Source organism: Varroa destructor, unplaced genomic scaffold (assembly GCF_002443255.2).
Source record: "Varroa destructor unplaced genomic scaffold, Vdes_3.0 BEIS01000006.1, whole genome shotgun sequence".
Classification (NCBI taxonomy): domain Eukaryota; kingdom Metazoa; phylum Arthropoda; class Arachnida; order Mesostigmata; family Varroidae; genus Varroa; species Varroa destructor.
In genome coordinates, this window is record NW_019211459.1 from 8,088,882 (window position 1) to 8,101,694 (window position 12,813).

Sequence of the window (12,813 nt, forward strand, 5' to 3'; positions counted from 1 at the left end):
CTAAACTAAAACAATATTTTAACGAAAGGGTCGAATAATCCCCGAGTAGACGGACGGATTTACGTGAATCGAATTTAATTAACCGTACAGTTGCAATAGAATACCGAAACTAACGTAATAAAGGAAAATAATTAATTTTCAGGAGGACTGAAGTTGTAAAAATAGACATATTTAGTTAATTAATATAACTCTATTGTTATATAATGACTTTTGAGAATTGAACATTTATTATATTACCGATGTAACCATTCATTCGGTGGTAATCTTCTGGTGCGATCCTAACTGGAGGATCGACAACGTATTGTCCCTCATCTGGGGTCATATACGTGGTTCCGGCCACGCTACTTTCGTCTGAGTCGCGATAACAATACAAAACTGTAGTCTGAAACTGGAACAGGTCTTCCCCTATGAGAAAAACGACTTGTATTAGATGAATGCATTTATAAAAGCTACCATTTTTATCAATCGAATAAAAAAATCATTCATCATCATCATCATCACTTCGAATTGGATTCAAATTAAATAAGAAGTTCCATAATATATTAGTTCCATAATATCAGCCACTGGTCGAGTTGCCGTTTTTTTTTCTGTCGTTCAATTGATAGTTCACTATATCTGTCATATATATATATATATAGAGCTGCTAATTGTTTGCTCGTCACTTGTGCATTATGTACCACATGTATACTTTATTTCGCTCTAGGCTAAAGCCTACTCGCATTAGCCCTACTTGATGTCTGCGTCTAGAACTCGATTACTCCGAATATGCCGAAAATACCGTATTGAAAAGATCGACCAGCTTATTTGTTTGTTGTATCTAGATAACGTCATTTTATACCTACTCCATTTACTACCACCGGTGTAGAACGAGATGCCTGAAAATGTCATTGAGCTTTGTTGTCAACTAACGCCTATTCACGAAAATATCACGCTCACAAATGGCGTGATATTTTCCACTTTGGCCCCAATGCTTGGGGTGTTGCTATGGCAATTTTTTTTCCCAAGATAATGTATTGTATGTAAACGCTGGACCTTTTCGAGTCCCTATAAATCCTTATGATTGCACATATCCTTAGCAAATGTACTAGAACACAGCGTCAAATACAAAATTTGCCTTTTGCCTATGTCATTTTTTGAGACATGTGCGGTCACTTGAAATACTTGACGATGTAGGTATATCCTATATTTTTCCGGAAAAGGCTTTAGGGTCGAGCAGCTTCCCCTCAAAACAGTCTTCCCTTACATAACGTAATTCAGTACAAACCATTTTCGTCATATAGTTGCTCTGTCTAACATATTTTTGGAATCGACGCATTTTATTTTGCCCCCAAACGACAAGCGGTCTATTCTTAAGCTTATTGACAGGTGTTCGGGTTCAGTGTACGTTCCCTATATTTTAAATTTATTGTCGAAATCTTAAAAACAGCCGATTCGTCTTAATCTTAAGTAATTTTGTTCTTCCTTCAGCAGTGAACATTGTCAAGTCCAACTTTGCGACGTGGGTCACATTATCGGGGGGCGACATCGTATCCCCGAAAACGGCTTCAGCACCAGTTTACTGATCTACTTACTCTCGCTTGCCATAATCAAATGGCTATCATGAAAATAGGTGGTGAAATACGCGGGTGTGGCTCACGGCGAAGATCTGCTAAGTGTACCATCAAAGCTAACCAAAACTGAGACAAGAGGACCGAGTGAAACATCCACTATACGATATAAGCTCACAGATTGGCTCTATACAATCATGTTGTCGAGATGGAATTGTACCGTTTCAGCATTCACTGATAATGAGACAAATTACTTGAATTTTGTTATACAATAAGAAGAAAGCATTACTTCACCTGTAAGTTTTTCGATGAAATTAGACGGCACGAGGCCCCTCTGGCCATCGAGAAGCTCTCCGTTATAGAAGCCATCCTCATCGATTTCGCCAAATATGAGCACATACTCGCCAGCAGAGAGCGCTAGTTCTGCTTCCGGATTTTCATTTGGTGACTGTTTCAATGGATCGTAGCTATAGCGTGCTAAATAAACTCGACAGCGCCCTCTGCCGGGAATTTCTACATAATCCACAGACTCTACCCCTAAATCGTCTACAAATGCAAAAATTCACAAAACGAAAAAACATTTATGAGCGTATATATACATGCATAGGTAAAACGCATTCACAATCCGATTGTCTTTTCTGCTATTTTTATAGAATATACGCACCAGTTTATCTATTTTGCTTGCTTTCATCGTATTGAATATACAGCATCTAAACAGAGAATTTTTTGCTCTGTATATAAGACGGCATTCAAGCAACAACAATGACCTTAACCAAATGTTCTACGTACACTAGAAGTGTCATTGTTGAAAGAATATAACTACCATCTACCGCAATTCATAACCTAACTAAACGACTCAACAATCATTTTTAATATATTCTCTTTTTAATCCAAAACCATTTCTGTACAGCAGTCGAACATCAAGCCACATTGGTGGGTGTAAATTCGTTCAAGTGTCGCTTAAATACCCTACATGTACACAAGAAATTGCAACCGAAACCCAACGTAGTGCTGATAGCAGGCCGAAAATTCCAAAGATGCAAACGCTCAAAAAGTTTAGAAGGTACAAAAAGGCACAAAGCCAAGAAATCGAACTAGGTGATCTAGTTGGCGATAGACATTCTACTCTTTAAAACGGCTGTTAACTTCCGTAACAGAAAGAACGCATGAATGGATTTTGCGCCATTTGGATAAATTTTCAGTAAAAAAATTTTGGATAAAATCGGCTAAAATCTTTCGATTTCCTCAGCAAAAGTCTTCCTTGGATTTTTCAAAATCTGTGCAAAACCTGGTAATAATGTAGACCATCTATTTTCACCGGAAAAAAGTTTTCGATCCTCAACCCGAAAAGATTGGATCGCAGCTGACCTGTACTCAAATTCCGGGCTTTATTCAGGAAGGAATTGGCTTTCGTCTTGTACCAAGGGTCATGGATCGATAAATACTTGTCATGTCAAACATGCCATCAAAATTTATATAAGGTCGTCCAGTATGAAATGACAGGAGCGTTTATTCTATATTTCAAAGTGACTTTATCTTTTTAACGACACTACTTGTTTTTCTCGAAATCATCTGTGGCTGCTGTATTCTATACTCTTGAAGCCACAATAGCGATTGCATAGCCCTTGTGCTTGAGAAAGCATGTACTACTGGAAGCATCGTTGACTTTAAAAAAATACTCACAAACGAGTTTGAGAGCGCCTAAATGTTAGCACTACGGTCATGTAAAAACGCTATACTCGCCTTTCTTAGTTAAATAAGGCAAAAAACAGCAGGACAAGCAGGTCCTGCATGATTCCAGCCAGAATCAAAAGCGGAGACGTAGAAACGTTAACTTCTCTTTATTATCACGGTACAACAGTGACCAATTTTCGTGTCGCATGATATTTGCAGCCTGTCGTATCAGTGGATTGATGCGCTTTATGCTGTCTATTTGGTATTCTAATGTGGGCGTTGATTACTACAATTGCATTATAGCACTAGCTACATTATGAGTCCTGTAGGCAATTACGGCTAATGTGTACTGCAAGTAACTGAAGAGTATGATGAACAGACTCCATATTACTCATCAGTAGAGAAGAAAGCTGACGTCGGACAGCAACGTCCAACGTCGCAGCGGAAAAATCAAATAGAGGAACTACAATGGGAAACTTTCTGTCATCACCGTTACTCAACAGACGTTACTCCAACAGATTACTATTCTTGTTAGTCTTGAGAATTTTTTAATAGACAAGGCTTAACATGATACCAAAATTGCCTTTTAGAGATTTGGTGATTCGTGCACCTCAGACTTCTCCAGCAGAATGCCACGGGTAGTAATAATGCATATTCTGACTGAGACTAGAACAGCTAGGCTAGAAGAAGGTCGATAGATATACATAGCTTCGAATAAAACGGTGGGGGATACGTACATATCCCTCACCGTCTTATCGGATAAACATGCTGTTCAGCTCTCTCAAGAAGTGAATCACTCAACAACCAAACGCCATCAGTCACTCACCGTAAAAATCTTTCTGTGACATGGCACTATACGAAGTGATGACTGTGTCCGGCGTAGCAATTGCGTGCTGATACGAGCTCGGGTGCTGCACGAGCTTGTTCTGTAGGCCAAGTGGCGTTTGAGTCCGCAGTGTACCTGCAGGGGTCACTGCGGACGTGGCACAATTAACACCTGTGCTGACGCAGCGCGTCCCGCCTATGCCGGTGCCTGGCACGCTCGGTAGGTTAGACATAGCTGTGCATAATGCTGGCGGCGCTAATGGTAATGCCACGGGCTTGCCGTGCGCCGCGCAACAGGTTAAGCCGGGTGTGCCTGAAGTCCCAGGTTGGATAAGCTGAACGTGCGGACAAGTGCCGGGCGCCGGTGTCACCAGCGTGACTGTTGTCGCTGTTCACGTTGCCAAACACGTCAACGCGTGTGCCATTGCCGCCACGTGTCGTTAGTAGAAAGAACAAGCACGTTTGTATTTGTATTAGTATTTTATTTGCTTAGTGATTTAAGGACTTTTTAGACAGCTTAGGGGCATTACCTTCACCCGCATGAAAAGTTTATAATAACATTAATTCATCGATATAATTATTGTTATTAACACGCTTGGCGGTACCATCGGCGTTATCGGTCTGCGAGTATTTTTAAAATCCTATTTTTTAAAGCGCATATTCATCAGCAGACTATCGTTAATATATGAAGTGAACTCGCTTTATTGGCATATGTTGCGGTATAAAAATGTTTCAAATCGGTAGTATTATAAGCGTTAGGACGAAACCTAAACTACAGCTATTAAACTAACAGGAAGAAAAATACATTGTGCCATTTACAGGTTAGTCAAGCTGAATCAGTTACTATGTATTGCGTCCATCAGGGTACTCATAGTGATGCGCCTACTTCACCAGGCTTGTAAAAAATTGTCATTTTATCGAAAACCAGCTGCGTAGAATTGCAATTCAGGCGCAAGATAGTTTGTTTTAGTAAGAAATGTGTGGTCCTAGCAATCGATTGAGTCGTCCCGCGCACAAGAAAGAACCTACCTTGTCCGGCATTCTGACAACAAAGTGGTGCCGAATTGCCAGACTGTACTGTATCTATGTGTCCGCAGATACAGGATTGCTGCTGCTGCTGCTGCTGTTGAGTTTGTAGGGCCTCTTTCTCGAGGCGTTTCCGATCTAGCTCGGCGAGTACTTTGTTGTCTTGCTCGAGTTTCTTCATCAGACCCTCCAGCTCCTGGCTGGAAACTGTATGTGGGGCGTTGCCGGCAGGTGCCTGGCCAACCGTCGGCTGTGGTTGAGGGGCTTCTGTAAAATTGGATTGGGTATCGTAAGCAAGCGAGCCGGCGAGCGGGTTAGACGAGGCGGGTGCAACGGCAGAATGCACGACGGAAAGTGGCCGGTGCTGGCATGGTGAGGTGAGAAGTTTCGTTAACTCATCATTATCATCATCAGATTCACATAGCAACCATCAATCGCCTATCCTGATTCACCATTTGCTTATCAATCATGACAACGTTGCTTTGTTTCCTGTTTCAAGCATGCTGAGATCTTGCTCCTTCTAGCCAGAAGAAGGAGCCCTCAGTCCGCGAACCCTTAGAGCGCAGTCCAATCTCAAGCTCGCGCAGACCCTAACATACACACCCACACAAATATCAACACAAGTTCCCATTCGCTAAGAAGATCACTGAGCAATTAACAGTCGTCTAATCGAAAGATGCTAGTAAAGCCTCCTCACTGAGCGCCCTTTGCTGACGGCGCTCGCACTACCGATGTTATTACTACTCGAGCAGCACGGCAAGCAATTATCAGACATATGGTGAGATATACGTATCTTCCGCAGATCTGTTGCTAATTCAATCAATCGGAAATTAAATCAGGCAAAATTGGTTACGTATTGATTTAGGGGAAGACAGAACGTTGTCTTTTCGATCAGGTATTGGGGAGTTGGGAGCTGCGTTCGTGAACAATCAAGCTCATATGACTCATTACTTCACTGGCTCCATCACTTCGGTACCGTACCAATCCAATGCAAATATAAAGTCATTCCCATGTTTGCCGCGGTTATCGATTTCTAGCCATTTTTTTTTTAAATCTCTATGTATATATACCGATAAATTATGACACATAATGGTACACAGGTAGCAGTTTGACTACGTGAATTAATCAAGCAACCATACTCATTAAGGTGATGCTCAGCTTCTATCCTACATAACGACTCGGCATCATTATAGCATATAAGATGTCCAAATTTAAGTTAGTTCATAATCGATCAATCAGTCAATCTATTCAGTCTTGCCAATGAGGAATACGAACCGCTCAGAATCGTATCAGGCAGGGTCGGGAGGATACGTAGGAAGACTAACGCGCGATCTGACCTGAAGATGTTGTATGTGTTCCATTGATCGTATCAATAATAACATGCCAGTCTCGTTCGCTGACTTACTCAAGCTCAATTCGCACACGACGCGTAGACTTCGTGAGTCATTCATTAAATGAATGACTCGCCTACAATCTAACCGAATCATCACTGACTATTGTTGCTGAAACTGTACAGCGCGTGGCATAGGTGGTTATAAATACTTGCCAGAAACCGTGTTTCCATTGAAACTTTTGCTCTTGCGCATCAATCAAACTGAAGAAATTCGGAAACCACAGAATTTCGAAGTGAAGTAAGAGGCCTATCAGTTCATTGTCGAGACTTAAGTAACGTGTCCGTGATAGCTTATTGGGTAACGTGTTAGTCTCAGGGACACGTTTTAGTGTAGGTCTGAACGCGGGCATGGACCGGCAGACGCATTGACTTCGTTTCGTGCTGGAAGCCACTCGTCAAATAGAATGCAATACAGGACGTAGTGCTTGAAGCCTAGGTAACAGTTGATAGTTAGCTAGTTTGAGTATAGAAATCTTCACTTTCTGAAACATTTAGTTTGAAGTATGAGAATAACAATTCCTTATTTAAACCTGCCACATAAAAAAAGCTCAGCGGTCGGTTTTTCAGTGACGGCTGCAAATGATCTATATATTTAGATGCACACTCCTTTTAGAAGTGCACTGGCAGCTGAGTCTAAATTTACCCAGCTGGCTTTTTCGCCGTAGCAAAAGTCACATTAGCATTCGAGTATTGTTGCGAGCCTTTTCCGTTTCCATCGTTATAGTTGATGAGCCTACGCGTCGAGTTTTACAACGCTAAGCTCTTCGTCTGTATATCCACCCCGCTTCCGGTACAGGAAAGAGGAGATAGGAGAAAAAACGTCGAGAAACGCCAAATTTGTGGCGGTCGTCTTGACAAAGAAGTTATCAGCAGGCGCTTGCAGTATCTGCGTTCTCATCACAGTTCTCTATGAATCTGGATGTCGTTATCTGAGAGACGGAATTTTTTTCTGACCGTTGCCATAGAGGATAATTTATTGATCGGAACAACTTCATTGGACATCAGAGTATTACGCTGACGAGTGATAAACAACTCGGTGCATAATGGGTCTGTTCGTTGCGCTGTTCGATTTAGTCGAGATATGGTAAAAAAATAACGGCCAGATAAGTCACACACGGCGAAATCGTTGTTGAAACCATCATATCCTCCATATATTGCAAGTAATAGAATGTCATTCCGTAGAAAATCATCATGCTCCTGGTTATAAACGTCGCTTGAGCTACCCTTGCGGTATTGCAATGCTTTTAGTGAGGGAACGATTCTCGAAATGGAAACGAAATGATTCGTTTGATACGAATGTAGGTGGGGAAAAAAATGCCCACAGCCACGGCCGAATAAGTGAAATGTGACGGGAAATCACGTCAGAGTCTCTTTTGACTACAGATTTTGTCCGTCACGTTTGAATGTAGTTATTCTTCTTCATATTATACATACTGGGTGGCCAAAATTTATCGTTTCTAAAAGAGAAAGCCCAAGGTTTCAAATGATAGCCTCCCGGTTACTTTATTCTGATTCGGTCTTGGTCTTTTTGACAGAATGGGGTGTACTTTAGGATAAAAAAGGGAAAGAGGCCAAACATTGATTAAACATTATCAGCAAAAGACTGAAGTATGGTAAGCTCGGCCGGGTTTTAGTTCGAGTTAAACGCCCTTTACAATTACTATCACTGGGTTTTTTCCCCCCCATTATCTAGTAAAATACACGTTATTCTACAAATAAAGCTATAGGAAGCGGAAACAAAACTAGGCATAGTTAAGTTTCTCACAGGATTAAGCTACTTTTCAACGGTCTTGTGTAACGGTCCTTTCAAATCAGTTGGTTTCTGTAAGAGAGCATGCATTGACGGTTATAAAAGTCGGCTAAGCTCTTTGTCTTCTTCTAAGAACTTTTTTTTGCATTTATCTCTAAAACATATAGCATTCTATTAATGAGATGACAATTTTGAGGACCTCATCACCCCAACAATGTCAGAGTTCTGTTTCTCGTTACACTGCAAGCATGTGCTATCGCTTCTGAGATAAATGCAAAAACGCAATAGGGGCATACGCAGAATTGTTTAGCTAACTGAACAGACACGCGCACACACATACAAATCGCAGTCGTCTCAAAGTGAATCAACCAGATCAGAGGAGTAAGTCATCACTAACACAATCGAGCAGTTGATCTTCGTTGGAAACAAGAACAGGAGATAAAAGATCAATACAGATATTTTATTTAGCTGCCCCTTTAGGGAAGCACGGTTCGTCATCGCCCTTGAGCATTTCCAGCTAGCTACATCATTCAATAATGCGTAATATGGTGTCAAACAAGACTCATCATTCCTGAGAGTAGCATTGGCATCCATCATTAACAATCAATTTCGGTACGAATGTGCCACAATATATATAGAACCATAGCAATCAATGAATAGTTGGCTTGCTGCTATAGAGCTTAGCAATAAAACTCTCGATATATCCATCAGTCAGCACAAAGTAGCATCATCAGTCGTTAGGTTCAACATCGTCCAAGTGTCCATCACATTAGCAAACGGGTACAACTCGCGGTAAGGCGCTGCTACTGGATTCTAACGGAACCCCGTTCATGGCAATTCGGATATGTGTGGGGCAGGAAAAGGGCAAGCGCGCCAGCATGTGTCATTAACCAATGCTGTCCTAATTAATCCTTTGCGCTAATCGGTTGTAGAGGTGTTGCTTTGAGTGTACCTAAACGCGTGCGTGGAAAAGCGTGGGTTAACGATTTCAATCCAGAGTAGAACTCCCATATCATTCAAACAGCAGAGAGCAAAAATGAGTATTCAACCCACATTAAACGCACCACTGTACCATGGAAGCGAGTGAGCCAGCCAGCCAGCCAGCCACCGTTTATTATTAACCCTAAAATTACAGTCATCGCCCCATTTTTGTTTAGAATAATACAAGCATGAGCGGCTTATGTTGTTGTTGCTGTTTTTGTGTTTATTACATATTTATTACCTGCTGATACCGGCCTCGTTTATCAGTTTGTTCGACTTCTTTTCACGCATAGATCAATCACTGCGATTACTGCATTTGCGAGAACATGCCTGCATGAACAGCGTCCATTCCTCATCATTACCATCATCAGTTTCACGAGCACCATTCAGCGGTGTGTCAACGGGCATTCGAGCGAGTGAATCATTATCTTTGTTTGACTTTATTTTTTTCGGTTGATAGTAGAAGACGAAACACGCTTGCGCCCTTACTTTTGACGGCCCGAGGCCTGTGGATCACCTGGGCCTGTTGCCCGGTTTCAACAACTCCGGCAGAGCTGATCATCTGGCCAGATCCGACAGTCAAGGCACCTTGCTCTGCGAGCGTCACCACGTCCCCGCGGAGCGTTCCTGCAGCTCTTGTGGAGGACGAAGGGCCTACTATGCCCCCGACCTGACTAGTTACAGAAGGAGTCGCCATCGCTGCCGCCGCTCCATGCGCAGAACTGGCTTGGCCTACGGCTCGATCCTTGGCTGATGCTGACGTTCCGCTCAGGCCCATTGAGTCTGAGCCGATCGGGCGCTCAACTGGATGGTCATACCCAAGCCCGTCCGGAATCAGATGGTGCTCTGACATGGAGCGGCGGCGCTGTTCGCGGGAAATATTTGGTAACAGGCGGCGGGAGCGCGCCGAAGGGATTCGTTCGAGACTGTGAGATATTTTGTCTAAAATCAAGGATCAAAAGCAGAGCAATACAACAAGACGTGCCGCAAAAAACGCGACGAGCTGTGAGCAAGTAGCGTACCCATTTTTTCGTCGCCACGTAACTTGTCGACATTAAAGGGACCTTTTTTTCAAGTTACTGAGAAAACTACCCAATCAGCAGCTGCCTTTTTCGTTCAACCCATCTTCTTCGTAATGGACTAATTTGTGATTGGCAACTGGAATTAAAAATTTCCGAAGCGTGCCTGTGGACAAATTCATTTCCTAAAGCCGCAGCTTTAGATCTGATTTAATTTGGCCAAACGTGAGTTTAACCCAGACCCTGTGTAAATGACCGTGCAGCCTATGCTTGAACCTCACTCAAGATACATACAATCTTACAGCTGAGCCGGCAATAGATATTTACTGGGATTTATCTTATTAATGAGAGGCTGTAGTTCTGTGTGAAAGAAATTTAGGTTTGCCTTCGACTCTGCCGAACGATAATGCTTACATAAGGTGTTATTCCATGTTGTTATAGTTAATCCTATCTCGGTTAATCGCATGTAAGTTCTATTCGAAGTTCAGCTTCAACGAAGAGTTTTGAAGAAAACGTTTTTTACGTGATGATCAGGCAGACGCTAATATCTTGTAATCGTTTGAAATAATGTGGCTGACGATATATGAATAGCTTTCTACGAAATTCGCATCCGACGACTGGCACGGAGGGAGCTGACACCAAACGGCAAGCTACCACAAATGGAAGAACTAAATAGAAAAGGCTTATAGTTTGATAATGGTCTCAGTACATCCGTATATAAGCCTAAAGTATAAAATCATTGTTTTTTTTTATTTTATTTAAATATAGCTGTAAATTTAGAACATGTCACAAAAGATATAGACTAACGAAAGCAGAAAAACTACCGAAATCCTGCTCAAGGCAGATGGCAATTTCTTCTGGATCGGCTTAGCCTGACCGTTAGAGGGGACGATCTGTGTAAAACGTTTCATTCTTTTACCACCATGAACTCTGATTGCCTAATCAGTTTCCTTTGAAGTAAAACTTTATGATTGAAGAAAAAATATTTATTCTCCAATAAAGTCCAACAGGCATAATATGTATTATTGAACGGAATGAAAAAACTGCTATGTATCAAAGTCTGGGAAATGTTCGAAAACACCAACACCCAGAGTAGACATTATTCTCAGTTTATAAGTAAATTATGTTACATGCAAAAAAATCTATTTAAGCATACTTGATGAACGCGGTTTCGCACGGTCTAATTCTTCGAGAAGACGGTTATCCTGCTCAATTTTGCTCAGGAGTCGATCCTCGTCTGTCTTGCTATAGTCCTTACAGTCTTTGTATTCTAAAGAGGTGCCCCGTCGGAGGATGCGCCCAACATCTGAAATTTCGATCGTATTCAGTCACTCAGCCAATTTAGTGCTTCGTCTCTTATAGCGTGTGTAGTAGCAGTAAAAGAGAAGAATTGAACAACGTAATAAAAATAGAGGATAGGAAATGCGTTGATACGAAATATGGTGGCATAAGTAAATGTTTTTCCATATACACTACCTTGTTGCTCACTATGGCCATTGTGCAAAAAGAATTCAAGTAGATTTACATTTAGATAAGGAATCTAAATGTGAACTAATCAGTTTGGTTTATCGGTACTAACCCTTGGGACGGGACTCCAGCCGCACGTCCAAATCGTCGCGCGTCTGTGGTCGAAGAAGCCCCTGAGATGTGGTGGCTCTGAAATCCTGTAGCGGGGCCAAGGCAGCATCCAACAACGCGTCAGTTTCAGGGTCAGTGCCCCTATCGAGAAGTGCACGGTCATCTATAGTGTCACGTTGGTACGCCCTTCGTTCGAATGCCGAACTGCGATCGGCCATGCAGATTTTCTCTCGGAACTCACACGATCTATCCATATCGTCCATGATCTTTAGATGAATAATTAGAAGAAGATTAACGGATTCGAACACGCAGCTTCCATAAAATAATGGTAATAATATAATATTGATAATAATAAAGGCAAAGGTAACGATAAGTTGCCTTGGCATATATTACGACCACGCAATAAGTTACCTTCGCGTAGATAGAGAATCGTCTTATGTTTTAAATTGATTGACCCAAGGCTACCATATGCGAAAGACGTTATCTCATACTAGTGAGTGATTAAGTTGATCAGTAATATGTAGGGACTAACGGTGCTCTTGGCAGATACGGTGAGTGCGAGCTCGTCGGTGTCAGGAAGACCCCGCAGGTCGGACGCTGTCCTGCGGTCGCGTTCGTCGTGAGCCAGCGCAGAGCTGGCCCTTTCGCGACCCCCAAACCGTGCCCTACGACAAAGAAACATGAGACAGGGAACTGTTAAACTACTGGTCGACAGTACAAAGTACTTATTTTAGAGATTTCCGGCAGAGGGGATTGGTGATAGAATCCTGTGTCAGTACAAAAAAAACCGCAGCCACTGATGTAAATGATTGGTTCAAGTGAATGCCTCTACTGTAAAAATTTTTTCGAGAGGTTTGGAAAGAATTACGGCAAAAATGAGAAACAAGAGCAGGACGTTACAGCGCACGAAATTAAAATTTTTCCCTATTTCCCACCAGTTTGACAATATGCTAACTTCCAATAAATCTACACCTCACGAAAGCCGATGCTTTCATCAATGTAGACGTTATATTTATATAT

At 42.0% G+C, this 12,813-nt stretch overlaps 1 protein-coding gene and 1 long non-coding RNA gene across 5 annotated transcripts in view; both read right to left on the bottom strand.

The window, feature by feature from the left end:
• The window catches only part of LOC111252491 (uncharacterized), a 44,519-nt gene that overhangs the window by 9,709 nt on the left and 21,997 nt on the right, over window positions 1-12,813 (bottom strand). For 2 of the 4 annotated variants that reach the window (XM_022810489.2, XM_086993687.1), the window contains exons 11-18: window positions 12,326-12,458; window positions 11,795-12,059; window positions 11,372-11,521; window positions 9,686-10,138; window positions 5,076-5,339; window positions 4,048-4,434; window positions 1,842-2,093; window positions 238-405 (exon numbers count right to left, since the gene is read on the bottom strand). In XM_022810489.2, the coding sequence (XP_022666224.1) occupies window positions 238-405; window positions 1,842-2,093; window positions 4,048-4,434; window positions 5,076-5,339; window positions 9,686-10,138; window positions 11,372-11,521; window positions 11,795-12,059; window positions 12,326-12,458 (2,072 nt within the window). The remainder of the gene's footprint in view (window positions 1-237; window positions 406-1,841; window positions 2,094-4,047; window positions 4,435-5,075; window positions 5,340-9,685; window positions 10,139-11,371; window positions 11,522-11,794; window positions 12,060-12,325; window positions 12,459-12,813) is intronic. The other 2 variants (XM_086993688.1, XM_086993689.1) reach the window with 2 other exon arrangements.
• LOC147754814 (uncharacterized) lies at window positions 8,657-9,679 on the bottom strand. Its single transcript, XR_015330648.1, has 2 exons — window positions 9,438-9,679; window positions 8,657-9,167 (listed from the first exon to the last, which is right to left on the bottom strand). It is a non-coding gene; the product is annotated as an uncharacterized LOC147754814 (long non-coding RNA).